The following is a 20,825-nucleotide window of genomic DNA, read 5'->3' on the forward strand; positions in this document are numbered from 1 at the left end:
ATATTGTTAACAAACGTATCAGTTATTATTCAAATAGACCATCTAATTCTTGTAGTATAGTTAGGACTAGTAAGTCCATTCTCAATACTATAAACACGTCAAAGAAGTCTTAGATTTTATAGTAGTCTAGACCAGGTCATTCAGCGCATTTCTCAATATATCCTATGTTAAGCGGCCATTATTAAATGAGGGAAAAATTGAAAATCAGTCTGGTGCGACTAGCAGCATGCAGACGACACCCTCATATATAATTTCAAGGTTAATCCCACTGATACAAAGCTAAGACCTTTACATATTTTAAATAAACTAAAATCTAACAAACTCAGTGCCTGTGTGTGTGTTTTATTTACTTCTAAATTTATACACTGTGGGGAATCACATGATCAAAATAATCTCTAAACCAAAGATATATTTTGAAGAACATGAATAAATTTCCTGTCATGATAAGATATGAAATTTAAACATAGCATATCATATGACTAATGAAAATTGTTAAATTATCATGGAGTTGACAATAATGATAGATATCCTGTAATAACAAACACTAAGGAAAATAAGAAGTATCAGTTTCTTGAAGTGTTCCAGATAACCAGAAGGTGATTATGATTGAAATATATGTAGTTTCAGGATACATGTATGTTGGGGTATGATAAGCTGTATCTTAGATTTACAGCAAAAGATTCTTCAATATTATCCGACAATATTCACAAATTTATTTTGGTTTAGAGATTGTTTTGATCATGTGATTCCCCGCAGTGTTACAGTTTGCTAATGAATTATTAACACCATTGAAATGAATAGATTTTATAGTTTACAAATGAGTATTAACTTCCTTAAAAGTAGCTAGGTAGCGCAGTTATTATAATTAATAATGTAATTAAGATACAGGTAGTTACCAAAAAATAAATGAGGTAAAAATCATAAACTTTTACGTTTATATTACAGTACAGAGTTATAGTTTCGCTTTTGAGCATTTCTTATAAAGATACTATAACAAGGTTTTATCGTTGTCCTATCTGTTATGTAAGACGAGGCTTCTTGCTTGATTTTCAAAAAAGTATAACATTTTCGGTGAAAATGCTATAATATATGCTAAACTTCATAGATACCTCTTTTTACCTCATATGTAGCTTACGTGTCATTGAAATCTCGTTTGGCATTAAGATTGTGATATTTGTCTACAGAGAATCTACATATCGTCATATGAGAGCAATGGGTGGATATGTGCTTCTTTTTTTTCACTGCACTTATCCGCTTTTTGCGCTGAGGTAACGATATGTTGAAGAGCAGTATCTTTCCTGGTCAAACGGGCAAAAAAAATCTACGGGGCAGGTATAATTTTTCAGCTAACCACGTCCTCATTTTCAATAATGTCTTAGAAATTTTCTGCGATAATCGCTGGATGTCATAGATTATTGTATGGATGCAAATTCATGCCATCGAAGTAATTTCATCTCAAGCATATCTGAGGCTTCGTTAAATAATTTAAACTCATCTGTCCTTCCACTGTAAAATGTTTACCACGATTCTATTGGGGACACTATATTTGATATTTTCGTAAATTCACAAAATCCAGTTTGACCTCTATTAGTTAAAATCGAATGCAGTACAATGCAGATCTCATTGCAGTGTAAGGAAGCTCCTTGTGCTACTGCTAGAGGAGTTCCCTGTAGCGGTATTCCCGATGGCGACGCTTCCTGAAAAAGTACTATCAGCGATTCCAGCACTCCCTAAGGCGCTCTTGACGCGTTAATATGCACTCCCGGCACTCCCTGAGGCTCTTCGACATGCACTCCCACCTCTCCAGGAGGCACTACCGGTATCCTTAAAGCGCTGCCTAAGGCGTTTCTAAATGATCTCCAGGCGCTCCCTGAGGCTCTCGCAGCGCTCCTAAATGCGCTCAATGAGGCGTTCCTGGCGCTCCAATTTTCACTCTCGGCGCTCCCCGAGGCTCTTCCAGCGCTTCTAAATGCGCTCATAACTGCGTTCCCTGAGACGCTTTCAGAGCTCCTAATTGGGCTTACTGAGGCGCTTCCGGTACTCCTAAATGCTCTCCAGGCGTTCATGGCGCTCCTATATCACCGTGGGCACTCCCTGAGGTTCTCTCAGTGCTCCAAAATGCACTCTTGGCTCTCCTTGATGCAACCCAGGCGCTCTTAGATGCGCTCTCGGCGCTCCATGAGGCGCTCCTGGTACTCGTATATGCACTTCAAGCGCTCCTGGTGTTCCTAATTACGCTGCCTAAGACGCTCCTACACTCCTATATGCTTCCGGCACACCCTGAGGCGCTTCTGGTGCTCCTAAATGCGCTCTAGGCTCAAAATGCGCTCCATGTGCTCCCCGAGGTGCATCTGTGCTCTTAAATGCATTCCTTGCGCTCCTTGAGGCGCTCTTGGCGCTTGAACATATTTAACAGTTTAGCTGTGTAATTTGTATGCAGATGAGAGTAGAAAATGACAAAACAGGGCAAAACTAGGCTACAGTTAGGATAACTGATTGAAAATTATGCCGCGACAGCTATTTTTGGCAAAATTTGACACGATGTCTTACGTTACTAAAAATGCCATAAAACCTTAGAAACTGTTGGTATCAAGCTAAAACCTTCTATTTCTTCATGCATTTAGGTTGCTTGTACATTTCAAATGAAACTGGCACAGTCTTAGAGAAAAAAGGTTTTCTTATAAGAGAACATTGGTAAAAACTGAAATCTGGCCAGATGAGGGTGGAAATGGGCTACTTTGATTAGAATTTGATAGAAAATGACAGATTAAATGCAATTTTGCTTTAAATATGTATAAAACACAAAAATGTCACATTTTTAACGTTTTGTCGGTGTACTATTTTCAAAAACTTCATATCTGTAGCCTAAAGATTGCTAATTTCTAGCAGTCAGAGTTAAACTTGAACATATTTAACAGTTTAAATGTGTCGTTTGTATGCAGATGAGAGTAGAAAATGACAAAAACAGGGCAAAACTAGGCTACAGTTAGGATAACTGATTGCACATTATGTCGCCGAAGCTATTTTTGTCAAAATTTGACGGGATGTCTTACGTTACTGAAAATGCCATAAAACCTTAGAAACTGTTGGTATCAAGCTAAAGCCTTCTATTTCTTCATGCATTTAGGTTGCACTGGCACAATCGTAGAGAAAAAAGTTTTTCTTCTAGGCCTACAGACACTAAATAGGAAAATGTCGCGAAAACATGGTAGTCATAATGGCGGATTCAAATAGTCCTAAGTATTTTTGCTCTGTAGACCTTTTTTTTTTAATTTTCTTTGCTTGGCATTTCGGTGGCAGTTTCATAACGAAATGATAGCATGACAGAATTTGAAAAAAGAAATTTGTTTGAAAAAGTACTGTTGATAATGTAATGTATCGTGTTCACGAGATAACAAAAACACCTCACACATTTCACAAATGATAGGTTTCAACTTCGTGCAAGTTAAAGTGGTGATTTATTAAAAATGCATTAATTCGTGAATAATTTTGAATCAAAGGAAGAACCCCGACATTACGACATAACGTCCGTGAGTCAATCGTGACAAAACCTTTCGTGTGAAAAATATAGTTAATTGAAAATGAATCTTTATGAAACATAATACATAACTTTGAAAACTGTTACAGTATATATTTTTTTTTTTAATTGTATATTTTTATGAATTTCTGTATATATATTCATGATTCATTTTCTTACACATTTAAGTGTAGTTAGTATACACTCTCTAAAGCTACAGTCACACATACGGATATGTCCGTGCGTTGAGGTGCGGTGCGGATGGGATTGGTCTGTGGGTGTGCAGACACGGATAAGTACGGAGCAGTACGTTTTAGTACGGGAAAAAGTGGTGAGAAACGGGGAACTAAAAGAAATACAGGACGCGAACAAGTTTGGATAGGTACGGCGTACTACGTTAAACTACGTTTTACTGCACCTAGCAGCTTGGCCAGCGCGTGGACGGGTCTGCGGTGAACTACGTTGAAGTACGGGCAGCCTCGGATAACTACGTTCAGCTACGGCAAGGTGTGTTTCAGTACAGATAACAACGTTTCAGTACCTTTAACTACGGATAAATAAGTTTCAACTAAGTTAGACTAAAGTCACGCATAAATGGCTACGGATCGCTCAAACTTTTGTGCATGTTCAAAAGTTGGAGAAACTTGCAAGTTTGGAATAAGCCTTGAATACGTTTTGAACAAGTGTTGGTACGGATTGATACGGATTACTACTTTGGGGTACGGCTCAGGTACGGATCGATAAGGATTACTACGTTTCTATCCGTAGCTAGACGTAGCTATTCGCGCCGTATGTGTGACTGGCAGACTATATAATAAAGACCACGTCTCCAGATCAATGCAAATTTCGAAATTTCGAAGGTATTTGCAGTGGTAAACAAAAAAGGGAAAAGTGCACATGATTCGCGATGATGTCCTTGCTTTAACAATTTCTGGAAAAAAAATTCCCTCATGTAGAGATAGTACCTAAGTTTTTCAAATCATAGGTTTGAAGTTAAAAAGCTTTGAAATGAAGACAAATGTCCATATATTTCTCAAAAACAGAAATATAGACAATATTTTAACCAGAAGTGTGGCGTTATGAGCATTTAATATTTTCATGTTAACGAAAATTTTGTGATCAAGGAAATGTAACTCTTCTTGAACATGGATAGCATAAACATCTAAGGGACATAATATAGTCATATTTTCTAATCGGGTGCATTTGATTTAACATTCAATTTTTATCTGGATTGCTAAATAACGATCCATGATACTGTGTGCTAAAAATTAGAACATCTGGAACAGTCTATTACCAGCAAACTATGCTTTAGCAGAATCTAAATAGTTAAGCTCTAACTGGGACTCGAACCCAGGACCTCTCACACCTAAGGCAGCCACTCTACCACTTCCCTATAACAGCAGTAGCTAATAGCTATGCAGTTTAATTGCTGAATTACATTGCGTGAACTGGAACAATAATCGGTGAACTCCGGATTATCGGCGTATTCGCTTTGCTACCTAACGGTAATTTTTGTGTAAAGAAAAAATATAATCTAATGCTGCCAACGTCATAATCGGTCAATTTGCCCAAATTTCTCTAACGTATTGTTCAGAGTATGAACTTACTAACTGGTAGTACCAGTGAAATATTACTTACACTGAATCTTTTATATTTGCCCTTTTTGCAGCTGTCGAACGGCAAAGACGGTGAGTTTTGTCCAAATATAAGTAATTATTTTACCAGTTTTGAGAGGATTTCAATTGATAGGAAATTACAGTTACAAACTATATACCTTTCTGCAACACATGGAGTCATTAGCATTCACTGTCAATCAGTATTATGACTAAGATCGACTGTCATTCATTCCTTTCAAAGTTTCATAGACAGAGTCCGTTGTTTACATTTTTATCGTAACCGGTGCACTTGTAAAAATCACTTTAGTTTGAAAAATCAAAGTATGCGAAGAGCTATGGTACGGTCCCTACCTCATGTAGTTCGAAAATTAAGTATTATAGCTCTACGAAATGCATATTGTCGGTCTGTAAAAGTTTGATATAAGGCATAAATAATGTAGATTTACTTCATACCGTATTCATAAATTATCGGTTACTTCCGACAAAAATAGTTGGTATTGTTTGTCATTGTGATATTCACATGAAATGTTATTACATTCCAGACATGTTCAATTATCAACCGTAGGTACTAATTTCGTTTTTCGACTCTGGGCATTTATATAGGCAATACTCGAGTTTTTAATAGGAATGGTTTCCGTCCGTCCGTCCGTCCGTAACAATTGTGTCCGCTCTATATAAGTTAAACCCCTTGAAGGATTTTCATGAACATTGGGTGAAATGATCACCTCATCAAGACAATGTGCAGAACTTATAACTCAGCCATGTTAGTTCAAGGTCAAGGTCACAACTCAAAGTCAAATGTTTGAGCCTTCCATTTTGTGTCCGCTCTGTATCTCCTAAACCCCTTGAAGGATTTTCATGAAACTATCACTTCATCAAGACGATGTGCAGAACTTAAGATTCAGCTATGTCGGCTCAAGGTCAAAGGTTTGAGCCTTCCATTTTGTGTCCGCTCTGTATCTCCTAAACCCATCGAAGGATTTTCATGAAACTTGGGTCAAATGATCACCTCATCAAGACAATGTGTAGAACTTATGAGTCAGCCACGTCGGCTCAATGTCAAAGGTTTGAGCCTTCCATTTTGTGTCCGCTCTGTATCTCCTAATGGATTTTTAAATTCATTGATTGCGTCATACATGGACTACAAAATATACTTCAAAACGTCAATGCTCCCATCAAATACCCTTTCACTATCCATAACAGTGGCGGGGGATATAGCTGTATCTCAGACTGCCTTGTTTCATTAAAGATGGACAAATATCACAGTTCGCATTGAGTTCCCATAAGTATACATTAGCACAGTTGAAGATTTGACATTTAACAACCGCAACAACGTATTCATTCATTATTCCGTGTAAGACCCGTTAGGAACAATCACAAATGTTGCATAATGGTGACTTTAGCTGATATTGTGTCAGAAACAAGGTTGTCTACGAAAGAAGAAATATTACATAAAAGCGGAGCAGTCGATATTATTGAAAAACTGGAATCAAGGACGATACACAAACATCAAGTGTTCGTTAAATGTGTGTTTGTTTGTTTTGGGTTTAACGCCGTTTTTCAACAGTGATTCAGTCATGTAACGGCGGGCAGTTAACCTAACCAGTATTCCTGGATTCTGTACCAGTACAAACCTGTTCTCCGCAAGTAACTGCCAACTTCCCCAAATGAATCAGAGGTGGAGGACTAATGATTTCAGACACAATGTCGTTTATCAAATAGTAACAGAGAACATACGCCCCGCCCGAGGATCGAACTCGCGACCCCGAGATCTGTAGACCAACGCTCTTACCTACTGAGCTAAGCGGACGGGCTGTTCGTTAAATGTAGGCCTACTATTGATGATGATTAACATGTTATGGAACTGTTCCCGGATTAGGAATCTACACATTCGTACGATATTTTAAATCTTAGGAAATGTGACGTGTCGCTGTGTACGGACATACACAATTTCGGATAACCAAAACAGCAACACTCACAAGGCCCGATATTATTTCCAATGGAATCGTATTTCAATTAGAAAATAATATAAAAGGCTAAGGAATGGGTGGCCAGTCTGTCTAGACACAGGTTCGCCAATTCAAATTCCTAAAATTCTTTAAGTTTACTACGGTCGTGGCTCAAACGCGGCGTATCCAGTCACAACCTGAAATACACTTACTCCAAATGGATTGAATTGACCTCAGTTACTTCGATACTGAATTTAACGTAACTTATTGTAGGACTGAGCTATTTGACGATACCGGCTGACTCTGAAAAATCATTACAATTTAGTCACAGTTTGCCATGATTATATAGACAGAAAAGTGCCACGGACGTTAATGAAATATATATACATTACAAACGTCTTTATTTTAGCAAGGTTCATTGGCAGCAATAAACAGTTGAACAACTGTGTAAATGTGATAAACGAAAGATGTGTGATGTAAGAACATAAATACACATGTACATTTGTATTGCATGTAAATTTATTTAAAAGCCTTGATTTTTGCCTTATTAAATTGTCAGTGTTATCAATCATCTACTGTAACCCCTCATTACAATTACTTATGTATGGAAGGGCGGTGCGGCACGCTAACTCTCAAATTTTCCATTCTTTATGTAAAATACTTAATGCAAAGTATTTTATAACAAATGCTTCATATAAAACTTTATTTTTAAAGGTGGTCAATCACATATAAGCAAATTTTTATGATTTTCTTTTCATTTTAGTGTCTTCTGTTATATATTTATTTAATAAAAAAAAGACCCACTACACATAGTTAGATCTTGTTAGAAATGTATGTTAGATCCTTGTTAGAAATGTATGTTAGATCCTGGTTAGAAATGTATGTTAGATCCTTGTTAGAAATGTATGTTTTATCTGTTTTGAAGAAATTTTGTAAGTACCCCCTTTAATATGGAAGTATTCAAAACATGGACTATTTCATTTGATTTCAATGTAATTTTTAGTTTTACGCTTGCATTTGATAGATATTGAAATGTTTCAATAATTCTAACCAAAAGGTGAGTTTTGAAGTAGTTGTAGCCTCCAAATAAATTCATTTCAAATCTATACTGGTTGTGCAACCAAGATAGGTAAAGGGAAGTAATATTAAGTTTTAGAAATTGCATTTCTAATGAATTTCAGCTAAATATAATGTTAATCTTTGACATATACAATACAGTAGTTCTTATATTCATATTATTCACTAGGCAAAGCATGTCTATTAAATTTATGCTTGTCCTAAAATATTCGTATCTTTGTTGGGGAACCAGGATAGGGAAATCAAATTTTAAAAATACTTCCAGCAAAATTGGACATGTTTTAAACATTCAGCGAATACAAGTAAGCATAAACTTTCGAGCGGACAAGAATGAAATTCATATATTTTTAAAAGATGTAAAATTCCCTTTCCTGTGGTATAAATTTCGTGAATGATCTATGACGTACCTTAAGATTATGACGCATTAAAGCGTCAGACTTACACAAAATGTAACGTAGAGTTTAGCTGGAAAGTTGTCCGTTTTTTGAGTATAACATTTTTTTGGGTCAAGGAATTTTGTGTAAATTTAATAAATGTAATAAAGTATATTTACTTGCGTTTGATTAACAAAAAATTGTATGTCACCGAATTCGTTTTTTTAGTAGGACCGATTTTGTTTCCCCACCCCCGAGCTAAAATGCGACGTTATTTGGTGGTATTTTTAAAGTTACGCTAAAGTTTCGGACGATTTAGGAAAACTTGTACTATGGAACAAGTTGTCGACATGTTATCGTAAAAATATACGTTCATTCTTGCATAAAAACTACTTTTTTCACTGGACCCGCCCATGTATTAACGGGAGAAAAATCGTGTGCAAACAAGGCAATTCACGTGCTGTTAATAGAGATTTTCAACTTACTTCGACGCGGACTGCGGACAGCGAACTGCGTACTTACAGTAGGGGTTTTCTCAAAATATTTAGAGGTCCGCAAGAAAAAAGATACCTATGTCATATATGTTTCTTTTACCTATATGTGTACTTACTTTTGCCTTCATTGTAGAAATTAGTGTTTTGTGATATAATTGTCTGTTAATACAATACATACGTTTGAAAATATATGGATAGTGAACAGGCCACATTTAACACATGTAATCGCAATTTTCAGATGTCATACTCTATAGTTTTGTTGTTGTTGGATTTCACGTCGCACCGACACATGATAGGTCATATGGCGACTTTCCAGCTTTTTAATGGTGGAGGAAGACCCCAGGTGCCCCTCCTTGCATTATTTCATCACTAAACCAGAAGTGCGGAAGTTAGAAGTCAAAAGTGCCAAAGTTAGAAGAAGGAACTAAGAAGTCAAGAAGTTGGAAGTAAGAAGTGTGGAAGTTGGAAATCAGAAATCGAAAGTCGGGAAGTTGGAGTCAAAAGTGCGGAAATTAGAAGTTGGAAGTGTGGAAGTCAAGAAAGAAGTAGGAAGTCAAGAAGTTGGAAGTGAGAAGTGCAAAAGTTAGAAGTCAGAAGTGGGAAGTACGGAAATCAGTTGTCCCTCCAAGGCTTCCATAGAAACGAGATCTGATATATTACCATAATTTAGCGGCAACATCCTGAATTAATTATGTATCAGAATGTTAGAAATTAAAAAAAAAGATATCCACTTCATATTAACATGATCTGATATCAGGTATATCATGATAGGGTGACCGGGATTACTGAATGAATTCAGTATCGTATAAAACTGTAATTTGTAGGGTTTGAAATGGTTAAGAATATATAATAATAATACCACGCGCCGCGGTGCATTACAATGTCACGCATCGTACCGTGCATATTCGAAATTGTGCGTCCTACAATAGCATTTCAGCGTCGCGCGTGCTATAATAATACGAAACCCCATGCTCAATATACACTATATATACATTTTTGATAGCAAAAATGTTGTTGTGATCCCCTACGTATAGGGGTCGGGTGAACCTCTTGCGGCGCAGGGGAAGAGTGTCTGTCTCCTCACCAGAAGGTCATTGGTTCAAATTCTGGTTTATAGGGTATGTTGATCGTTGAATCAACAGCCATTTTCACTGCTATCGCAAACTAGCTACAACATCACCAAATTGACAGCAAGCATATAAATAAGTTGCAGCACTTCAAAAAAAAAAAAAAAAAAGAACAAATTTGCGATTCAGATCCTCTAGCTTCTTGTTCATTAATAGTCGAAAGATTTGAATATATACATTAATCAAAAAGTGATATAAACAGTAAAAGTAAAATTGCGCCAACACTATTAAGAAAGTTTGTAAGACAAAATATATTGGTAATTCATATCCAATAAAACGGATATTGATAGATCTTATAGCTGTCTTTCCTCAGATATTTTAAATGAAAACAGTATTACGGCATTAGAACCGGATGCTAAATATGCATCTGTTCAGCTGGGCATAACTTCCTCATATACAGTTTGAGAAAACCCCTATAGTAAGTCCGTAGTCCGTGGTCCGCAGTACGCGTCGAGGTAAGCTGAAAATCTCTAATACCCGATTTTTATTTTTGAAATGCTTTCCCAGGGTCGTAAATGTATTTCTACGCAGGCTGACATCTGGTATCTGCGTCTTGTTCCTTGCATAAAAACCTCTTGTAGCATAAAAGATGCAATCTAATAAAATCTGGAAAGTAGATCCCTCGGAAGCACCGAGAACAAGGCAAACAGTGAAAATTGCAGACTCGGTTTGATTGAGTCTGTTCATGAGCAGAAATGGAAAATGCAACACTGCCCACACCCCCTAGCACCGGCTTAAGCAGTATTCAATCTTCAAATCTAAATGAGTTGAAATCAATGATCCCGAAGGACCAGAAAATATAACAACACTGAGATGAAGTCGGGGCGACTTTTTACGACCGCCACACAGCACTTAACACCCGCTGTTGTGAAGTAAATAAAATCTGGAAAGTAGATCCCTCGGAAGCACCGAGAACAAGGCAAACAGTGAAAATTGCAGACTCGGTTTGATTGAGTCTGTTCATGAGCAGAAATGGAAAATACAATACTGCCCACGCCCCCTAGCACCTGCTTAAGCAGTATTCAATCTTCAAATCTAAATGAGTTGAAATCAATGATCCCGAAGGACCAGAAAATATAACAACACTGAGATGAAGTCGGGGCGACTTTTTACGGCCGCCACACAGCACTTAACACCCGATGTTGTGAAGTAAATACAATCTGGAAAGTAGATCCCTCGGAAGCACCGAGAACAAGGCAAACAGTGAAAATTGCAGACTCAGTTTGATTGAGTCTGTTCATGAGCAGAAATGGAAAATGCAACACTGCCCACGCCCCCTAGCACCGGCTTAAGCAGTATTCAATCTTCGAATCTAAATGAGTTGAAATCAATGATCCCGAAGGACCAGAAAATAAACCATAGACTGTTTTGCTGTATCAGTTACCAACGCCAAATGCGCTGCCCTCAATGTTCGTTATCGCTTCTTCCCTTGTTTACTCCCCTTTTTGAACTCGGCGTCGTTTCAGTTTTTGTAGATAACTGTGAATGTTTAAGAATCGCGTGTAACTAGAACGATTGTTTGTTTTTAGGAACCATATTTATGATTTTGGTAAATATCAATCGGTATGTTTTTATCTAATTTCTCAAAGAATGTATATAAACAGTTTGAAACCTTGACAATACGTTCGTACTCATCCGTACTCCAAATGTGTCCGTACACAATTTAACTCGGATGTATGTGTGTATAATACGGTTCTATACCACTTTAACCACTGACATCCTCAGCCAGGAACCGCCCGTCGTCAAGTGTTTCGACCCTTTAATCCCAGGACACTCTCTAGGCGGCGGGTCCGTAGTGTTGATCAGGCACTACGTGTCAGTGGTTGGCTTCCAGCTCTTCTCCTCTCTCTTGAGCCACAGCCAGCTGGATGCCCTTTCAGCAGCGAGACTAAGCCTTCCAATGACCTTCTTCCTCTCTCCTCCTGTGATGCCCATGGCGCTTAACATTCTCCACAAGGACTGTGCTGGGAAGCCTCTTGACCCAATTTCAACAGGGAAGAGCCATGTCTTCCAACCTCACTCTTTGCACAGCTCTTGGAGCTCTGTGTACTTGGCCCGCTTACGCTCATAAGCCTCTTCACAGCGAGTTTACCAAGGAACTGTCAGCTCTATCATCGCAAGGCGTTTGTCTTTCCTGGACCAGATAACAATGTCTGGTCTCAAGTTGGTCTGTACGATGTCAGGGAAGATCAGTTTTCTTCTGCGGTCAACTGCCATTTCCCACTTGTCTGATTCATCAAGGAGGGATGTTGATGCTGCTTTTTCTTTGGTGCAGTCTGGCCTTCCTTGACAAATTGTATTATCTGTGGGCTTTGCTTTTCCCTCTTCTTGGTTCTCTCACGTTCCAAGGTGACTGCGATTTCTCCAAGTACGCAGTCATGTCTCCACCTGTATCTGCCTTGGGTTAACGATGTGGAGCAGGCTGAAAGCACATGCTCCATGGTTCCTACCTTGTCGCACAATGGACAAATTGGGTTGTCTTGTAGTCCCCATCGGTGTAAGTTGGAAGGTGATGGTAGCAGGTCATAAACAGATCTTAGCAAGAAGCTAAGTCTGACTGGTTCGTAGCGCCAGATTTCTGCCCATGTCAGTTTTCTATCTGTGGTACACCACTTTGTCCAAGCACCCTGGGCACCCATTGAAACTGCTTTGTCCTCCTTTCTTCCTCCTCTGCCAAGCGTACTTCATTCTGTATCATCTGCCTCTTTGTGGTACTGTCAGCTGAGCCCCATCTCTGGCTTTTGATGAATCCGAGCCCTTGACGACCAACAGCAGTAGTCCCAACTATATCTTTGTGCTGGAGTCTACTTTCGGCTTGGCTAACTGCCTGGCTTGCAGACCATTTCCGTCCAGTCCGAGTTTCAATTCCAGCTTTTCGGATTAAGTCATCCTTTGACTCTTTAAGAGTGACCACCAGTCTTGTCTTTGCAACCTTGAACTCCTCCACCAATGATGAGAGTGGGAGCTGAAGCTGATTAGTTCTGCTGTAGAGACCAATGTTGCTGAAGCTGGGTGGGACCCCAAACCGTCGACGTAAGTATCTGCTGACCGTTCTTTCCAAGCCTTCTACTGTTGATGTTGCTATTTCGTAAAGCATTAAGGGCCACATCAATCTGGGTAGGAGCCCATGTTGGAAAAGCCATGCCTTAAACTTCCCAGGCAGGCCAGTCTGGTCGATCTGTTTCAACCCTTCCTGTAACTGGTTTTTAATGCGCTGAATGTTGTTGGCATCCTTTAAGCTTGCATCATACCATTTTCCGAGGCACTTGATCGGACTGTCTACGATAGATGGAATGTCCTCTCCTTGAACCTGGAGGTTGAACTTCTTTGTGGTCTGCCCCTTTCTAATGACCAGACTTCTTGATTTCTTTGCCTTGAATTTCATTCTTGCCCATGTGGCAGCCTCATCCAGTGCTGACAGTACCCATCTCGCCTGTATATGAGTCTTTGTTGACACCGTCAAGTCGTCCATGAAACCTCTGTTTGCTGGTAGGTACACCCCAGATGCAGTTTTAGGACCTCGGGTTTCCCTCTTGGCTGCGTTGATGATGAGATTCATTCCCATTACAAACAAGACGACGGAGATGGTACAACCTGTGACGATGTCTTTCTCTAGCTTTTGCCAAGATGTCATTCTGTTGCCCAATGCAAAGCGCAGCTGTATGCCATTGAAGTACCCATTGATGATTCCTTGTATGTGTTCAGGAATGTAGTACTGCTTCATGGCTTTCTCAATCAGCTGGTGTGGTATAGAACCATAGGCGTTTGCAAGGTCCAGCCAAACCACTGTTAGATCGCTGTTGTTTACCTTGGCTTCTCGGATTAGTTGGCTTATAGCACTGGTATGTTCAACACAACCGGAAAATCCTGGCACTCCTCCTTTCTGAACTGACATATCAATATACTTATTAGCTGTCAGATAAGAAGTCAGTCGTCTTGATAGGACTGCAAAAAAGATCTTCCCTTCAACGTTCAGCAGTGATATTGTTCTGAACTGATTGATGTGTGTGGAGTTTTTCTCCTTGGGGATAAAGATACCCTCTGCATGTTGCCAACAATCCGGAATCTTTCCCTTTCTCCAAATAACTCTGAGAAGTGACCACAATCTGCGCAATAGGTAGGGGCACATTTTGTATACCTTGTACGGTATTCCATTAGGTCCTGGTGCTGAGCCGGCTCTGGCCTTTCTCACCACATCTTTCACTTCTTGGAACGTAGGTTCCTTGATGTCTAGAGGTGTGGTAGGTGGTGTTTCTGCTTCAGTTATTGGGCAATCGCCTAGGGGCTCTTCTCTCTGAGGATCGGAGTGAGTATCCCTAAGGTATTGCTGTACCTCCTCTATACTGCTCTCGAGCTTGCCGGATTTCTCTTTGTCGAAGAGTGACTTTGAGAACTTGAATGGGTTAGCCACAAAAGCAGCCCTTTTTCTTACCTTCAGCTTTCTTCTCTTGTTTGCCGCCTCTGCCCTTCTAAGTGAAAGCAGCTGGCTTCTCTGGATGTCTCTGAGTCCTTGGAGACCAATTCTCTCCTCCTCACTTGCCTTCTTGTATGCCTTACTGAGAGACCGTAGTTCTTTCCTGATACCCTCGATCAGACGCTGTCTTCTGTTAGGTTGTTTGGAAGTCTTGGTTTGTTTATGTTCGACAATTCCGAACCTCTCCTTGCTGACAGTGTAAATCAAGGTTGTCATGGATATCAGCTTCCGGTCTGCTGCACCTTGAAGTGCTGACGTCAGAATGATATCTAACTCTCTATCTAGATCTTTCCATGCCTCCTTATCAGAAGTCTTTGGCCAGTTGATCCTTGGCTTTCGATCTTCTGACGCGTTGCTTGGTGCTGCTCGATTCTGCTTTGGTACTTCTGCTAATGGCTCAGGGTCATCTTGAGTATTCACTTGCCTGTGTCCCAATGAGGTTCTGCATGGAGGCGGTTGGCTGCTCAGGAGCGGAGAGGTCCCTAGTACTGTGGGTTGAGTCCTGACTAGGATCCTCCTGCGTCTCACCAGGTTTTGAACCTGTGCGCTGCTGCTGTGTTGCCCTCCGACCACACGCGGACTTCGACTGGTGGATGTGCAGGCCCCTAAGGTTCTTGCAGATTTTCCCACATCTACATCTCGCTTCTGTCGGGTTTCCAGTCGGTGTTCCAGTCAATGTCCTTTGTACTAGCCGTGTCGTCAACGATGAATCCAATAACTTGAGTCTTTCATCCTCCCCCCCCCCCCCTCTCGGAAGACTCTGGGGGTATTCTCCTGTATTCGAGTCTGTAGCTGTTGTGAGTGGGTGTCCTCTCACGAAGACTGCATTCTGGGTTGCTGGCCCATCATGCCCCTGGTCCAATCTTTTCCTGGGGGTCACCTGTCTCTCCAGTGTCACCAGTCTATTCCTGGTTGCCATCCAGACTTTCCTGGATGTCACCGGTCATCCGGGTATAAGTGTGTATAATACGGTTCTGTACCGCTTTAACCACTGACATCCTCAGCCAGGAACCGCCCGTCGTCAAGTGTTTCGACCCTTTAATCCCAGGACACTCTCTAGGCGGCGGGTCCGTAGTGTTGATCAGGCACTACGTGCCAGTGGTTGGCTTCCAGCTCTTCTCCTCTCCCTTGAGCCACAGCCAGCTAAAGTTATTAAGTATTAAAATTATTCTTCTTGAAATTGTGCTCCTGTTCACCAAATTGTTAAGTTACATGAACAATTATTGGTAATTTCATGTTTGTAATAACTAGAGATTTAAAAAATCGTTTAAAAACCTTCAGGATGTACTTCTGATGGTGTTGTTTATTTCTTGGCCCTGGATACGGATATTTAAAACATGTTTACCGTTTCCAAGAACAACTAGAATGGTAATTAGAAAATGTACCGGAATCGTAAAGTCATCACGTATGAAAACAATACATTTAGTCGTCGTGAAATGTTTTTATGCAAGAATAGCGACAATACACGTTTGTTTTGTGTATTAACGTCTGCAGAAGCCCTTGGGATATGTTTGTGACCTCGACCATCGGTCTCGGTCACAAACAATCCCGCGGGCTTTTGCAGATGTTAATACACAAAAAAACGTGCACTATCCCTACAATGAAAGCATATACTGAAATATAAAAAATATCACATATACAGTAAATCGAATTATAATAGAAAAATGAAGTAAACGCGATGTTACTTGGTGGTATTTTTAAAAAATACGCTGATCTATAGTTTCGGATGATTTCGGAAAATTTGTACTATGGAGCTTATTGCCGACATGATTTCGTTTATTTATACGTTTAATGTTAGCATAATATACTGAAATATAAGAAAATAACACATAGGCCTATAATTCGTATTATAACAGAAAAATGAAGTCCCGGCTAGTTTTGAGCTGTGAATTTTCGGGATGTTTTTCAATTATAATTAACTTAGTTAGCATTCGGGTTTAATGTGTGATTATGATTGAATTCTTATGCGTAAGAATATATCACGAAGGCCTACGGCCTGAGTGATATATTCTTACGCATAAGAACGAAAAACTCGGGTTATTCTACGATAAGGTCGCTGACTTCAAATCACTTGCCAAATGGAAGTTTTATAACAGAATGGCATAATGTTCAAGGCTAATTTCTGTAGAACAAGCATCATTAATTTTGTATTACATAAGGCATTAACTTTTAAATACATTAAAACATCAACATACCTTATCAATGAACAGAATGGTCATGTTCCAAAAATTATTTCAAAATTGGACGCCAGAACTTTGAAAAAGAACATTTAATTATAGCTTTAACTAATTTTTCTGGTGTCAAAGATCACAGAACACGACTGTATGAATTTTCACTGGAGTTAAAATATTTCAAACCAAAACCAGGAACTATTTTTATCGGAAGGCGAATTATCGTTGAACGTGGGCGGGCCTTTTGACTGTTCTGTTATAGGATGACGGAAGGATATCTTGACATTTATTTTGATTTTCTGATACTTCTAGAAAGCAAATTCAGTTATTTTTGTAGCAAGGTATCGTAAAATGTAAATATAAGAATTGAATGCTATATTTTTTTTGTGCGTTCATATGGTTATGAACCACACTGGAAGGCCAAGTATCGCTTGTGTGATTCATGAATTTGCAGGAAGTCCCAATGTACTTTATACCCGTATAAATGCACAGAAATTATTATTAAAGATGTTTTTCACAATTATTTCTAGCGGACAGAATTTTTTGTAACTTTGCATATTTATAGATTGATGTATGACAAGTTAAAATAAAAAATAAAAATAATAGGTACCCGTGCTTCTTTTTTCAATATTCAAAGTTTATTAAGAACACCAAATCGGTATTTTTGTCTGAAGAAACAGTACATACATGTCATAATAAAACTACTGCAAACAATTATTTATTCAAAGTTTCACTCTGATGTTACTGTTTATGCATCCGAATTAATAACACCACTATAACTATGCATAAAATGTCAACATATAGATATATTAAATCGGAAAAATTACTCTTGACAGATGTCGAAAGTATCTGAAACTGAGAAAAAACACGAAGTATTTCTTAATGATATGAAAAATCTAGCGGACAGAATTTTTCCAAATTTTATATTATGTAAGCTAGAACTAAGACAAAAAAATCTTAACCAAAAAAATAATATCAACCCGTGCTTGTTTTCAAGAAAAATTAAAAAATATTCACTCCACCCATAAAAGTATTTTTTCATTACCCCACCCACCTAAAAATTATGAACATTTTTTTTTTCTTACAAAACAAATTGCACAACGTTATTATCAGTTTCTTAACCAATATTCTTACTCACATGCGGAATAATGCTCCTTTAACGTTGCTTGCCACTAGGTCAAATACTTTTTGAGATACGTGCTACACAAGCTTTCACATCCCATTTACGTATATATAGACCACGTCAAGGACATAAATCTGTTTTTATTGAGTGAAACCTCAAAAAAAAGAACACTGGTGCACAACTTCGCATGCTGAATTTAATTCTTGTGTGGTTTCTTGACACTTGGCGCATATAATTTTGAGGTACATGCGACACAAAAGTTGAGACCCTTTATGTACAATTTGACTATTAAGGGCCATAACTCTGGTCTTACTGCGTGAAATGCGGGATTGGGCACAAAAAGTATAACAACACTTTTAGGAAGTCACATTTGAACTTGAAGGAAATATATCTACGTTAAGATTTTCTGGAATTTTATTTGACTTGGAGTCGGCTGCATCATTACTGGACGAAATAGTTTACTTTCAAATTGGCTGTCCACAATGTATTCGATTCGAGCACTTCTTACAACTCCTCCTCCAATAAAACACCATCACTTTTAAAGGTAAAATATGGATGCACGACCTATATTGTCAGTACATACGATATCTTTTGCGCGAGTGCGCTGCATATCCGACAATTATGCACTTTCGGCGGCGAATTCTGAATTTTACAGTGGATATCGCTTGCTGCGCGATTGAGCTGCGCACAAAATATTGTGATGAACTCCTTTAAATTCTTAAATTTTATCTTGCCTCCTACAAGTTTCTTGCATTTCTGTTGGTCAATAGACGTCACGTGGAGACAGGATAATTCCATATCCTGCTAGTACATTTCAGATATGAATTTTGATTTAAAAAAAATGGCTGCGGCTTTGTTAATTTACAAAATATTAGATAATAGCGTGTAAGTAAAGGGTAGTCGGCAAGATAAAATCGTTACACAGCTTGTTGGTGACAGGATACGGGATATACGCTGTCTCGAAAATCCATATCAGGCTAGAGCTTCGCTCTCGCCTGATATGGATTTCCTCGACAGCGTATATCCCGTATCATGTCACCAACAAGCAATGTAACTAATAATACAGAGGCTAAAGTCTTGTGACAGGTGTTAAGGCTGAAATATAAAATCTATATCACGAAACAATGATAAAGGAATTGTGCAGACGATATTAGTAATTAAATATTAATTGGTTCTGAGTATTTATTGCACAGATAGATAGATTAGATTAGATTAGATTAGAATATTAGGTTAGATTAGATTAGATTAGATTATTAGATTAGATTAGATTAGATTAGATTAACGTATTAAGGTGTAGGACGTATAATCATTTCGTGCATTACATGCCATGAATATACTATCATTTTAGATTCCCTACAGTTTGTTAACCAGTGATTAGTACAGCCAGTCTACCTAACCCTCTGACCTGTGACATTCCGTGCAAAGCATAGTTGTAAAGTCGTATAAATACTATAGCCTACTTATTAACGGTTAATAATGTTACACACTGATAGCCGCACGAGAACTACATGCAGATATAGACTTGTCATAGTGCACTACTGCGGGAAATATAAAGTGGAAGTATTGGACTGGGAAATTCATGGCATGATTAATTTTGATTGATGTATTTTTTTCTGCAATAAATTTTGGGAGATGAGTGTAAGGGCATAAGAAGAAGGCGGCTGGAATTGAAATTTGATTTCTTTATACTAACCCCACCCTCGACGGAGTGAATAGGGTTGAGTAAGTGCTTTGCAGTATAATGACACGGAAATAGTCATAACGTAGAGATAGTACCTAAGTTTTTCAAATCATAGGTTTGAAGTTAAAAAGCTTTTAAATGAAGACAAATGTCCATATATTTCTCAAAAACAGAAATATAGACAATATTTTAACCAGAAGTGCGGAGTTATGAGCATTTAATATTTTCATGATAACGAAAATACTGTGATCAAGGACATGTAACTCTTCTTGAACATGGAGAGCATAAACATCAAAGGGACATAATATAGTCAATATTTTCTAATTGGGTGCATTTGATTTAACATTCAACTTTGATCTGGATTGCTAAATACTGATCCATGATACTGTGTGCTAAAAATTTAGAACATCTGGAACAGTCTATTAACAGAAAAAGTATGCTTTAGCAGAATCTAAATAGTTAAGCTCTAACTGGGACTCGAACCCAGGACCTCTCACACCTAAGACAGACACTCTACCACTTCCCTATAACAGCAGTAGCTAATAGCTATGCAGTTTAATTGCTGGATTACATTGAGTGAACTGGAACAATAATCGGTGAACTCCGGATTATCGGCGTATTCGCTTTGTTACCTAACGGCATTTTTTGTGTAAAGAAAAAATATAATCTAATGCTGCCAACGTCATAATTGGTCAAATCTGCCCAAATTTCTCTGACGTGTTGTTCAAAGTATGAACTTACTAACTGGCAGTACCAGTGAAATATTACTTACACTGAATATTTTATATTTGCCCTTTTTGCAGCTGCCGAACGGCAAAGACGATAAGATTTGTCCAAATATAAGTAATTATTTTACCAGTTTTGAGAGAATTTCAATTAATGGGAAATTACAGTTACAAACTAAATACCTTTCTGCAACACATGGAGCCATTAGCATTCACTGTCAATCAGTATTATGACTAAGATCGACTGTCATTCATTCATTTCAAAGTTTTATAGACAGAGTCCGTTGTTTACATTTTTATCGTAACCGGTGCACTTGTAAAAATCACTTTAGTTTGAAAAATCAAAGTATGCGAAGAGCTATGGTACGGTCTCTACATAACGGTATGATTTCCATGTAGAAATTAATGAAGTGATAGTTTATATGACTGAAATTGAGTGTTATACTATGGCAATGAGGATAACAAAGTCTAAATGATAATTTATGATCTGTTCTTTT

General features: G+C 38.4%; 1 protein-coding gene across 1 annotated transcript; it reads right to left on the minus strand.

The window, feature by feature from the left end:
* Positions 1 to 12,741: 12,741 nt before the first annotated feature.
* LOC128555950 (uncharacterized) lies at positions 12,742 to 16,847 on the minus strand. The gene is made up of 2 exons (XM_053539796.1): positions 16,824 to 16,847; positions 12,742 to 15,273 (listed from the first exon to the last, which is right to left on the minus strand). The coding sequence occupies exons 1-2, from the start codon at positions 16,845 to 16,847 to the stop codon at positions 12,742 to 12,744; spliced, it is 2,556 nt and encodes an 851-aa protein (XP_053395771.1).
* Positions 16,848 to 20,825: the final 3,978 nt, after the last annotated feature.

This window comes from Mercenaria mercenaria, chromosome 3, assembly GCF_021730395.1.
Source record: "Mercenaria mercenaria strain notata chromosome 3, MADL_Memer_1, whole genome shotgun sequence".
Classification (NCBI taxonomy): domain Eukaryota; kingdom Metazoa; phylum Mollusca; class Bivalvia; order Venerida; family Veneridae; genus Mercenaria; species Mercenaria mercenaria.

What these genes read in the sequence shown, in the direction of transcription:
- LOC128555950 (XM_053539796.1), bottom strand. Translation starts at nt 16,847, where the DNA reads ATGACCATTCTGTTCATTGATAAG. An exon ending in CCATTCTGTTCATTGATAAG is followed by an intron (nt 15,274 to 16,823) that starts GTATGTTGATGT and finishes GAAACCCGACAG; the next exon opens with AAGCGAGATGTAGATGTGGG.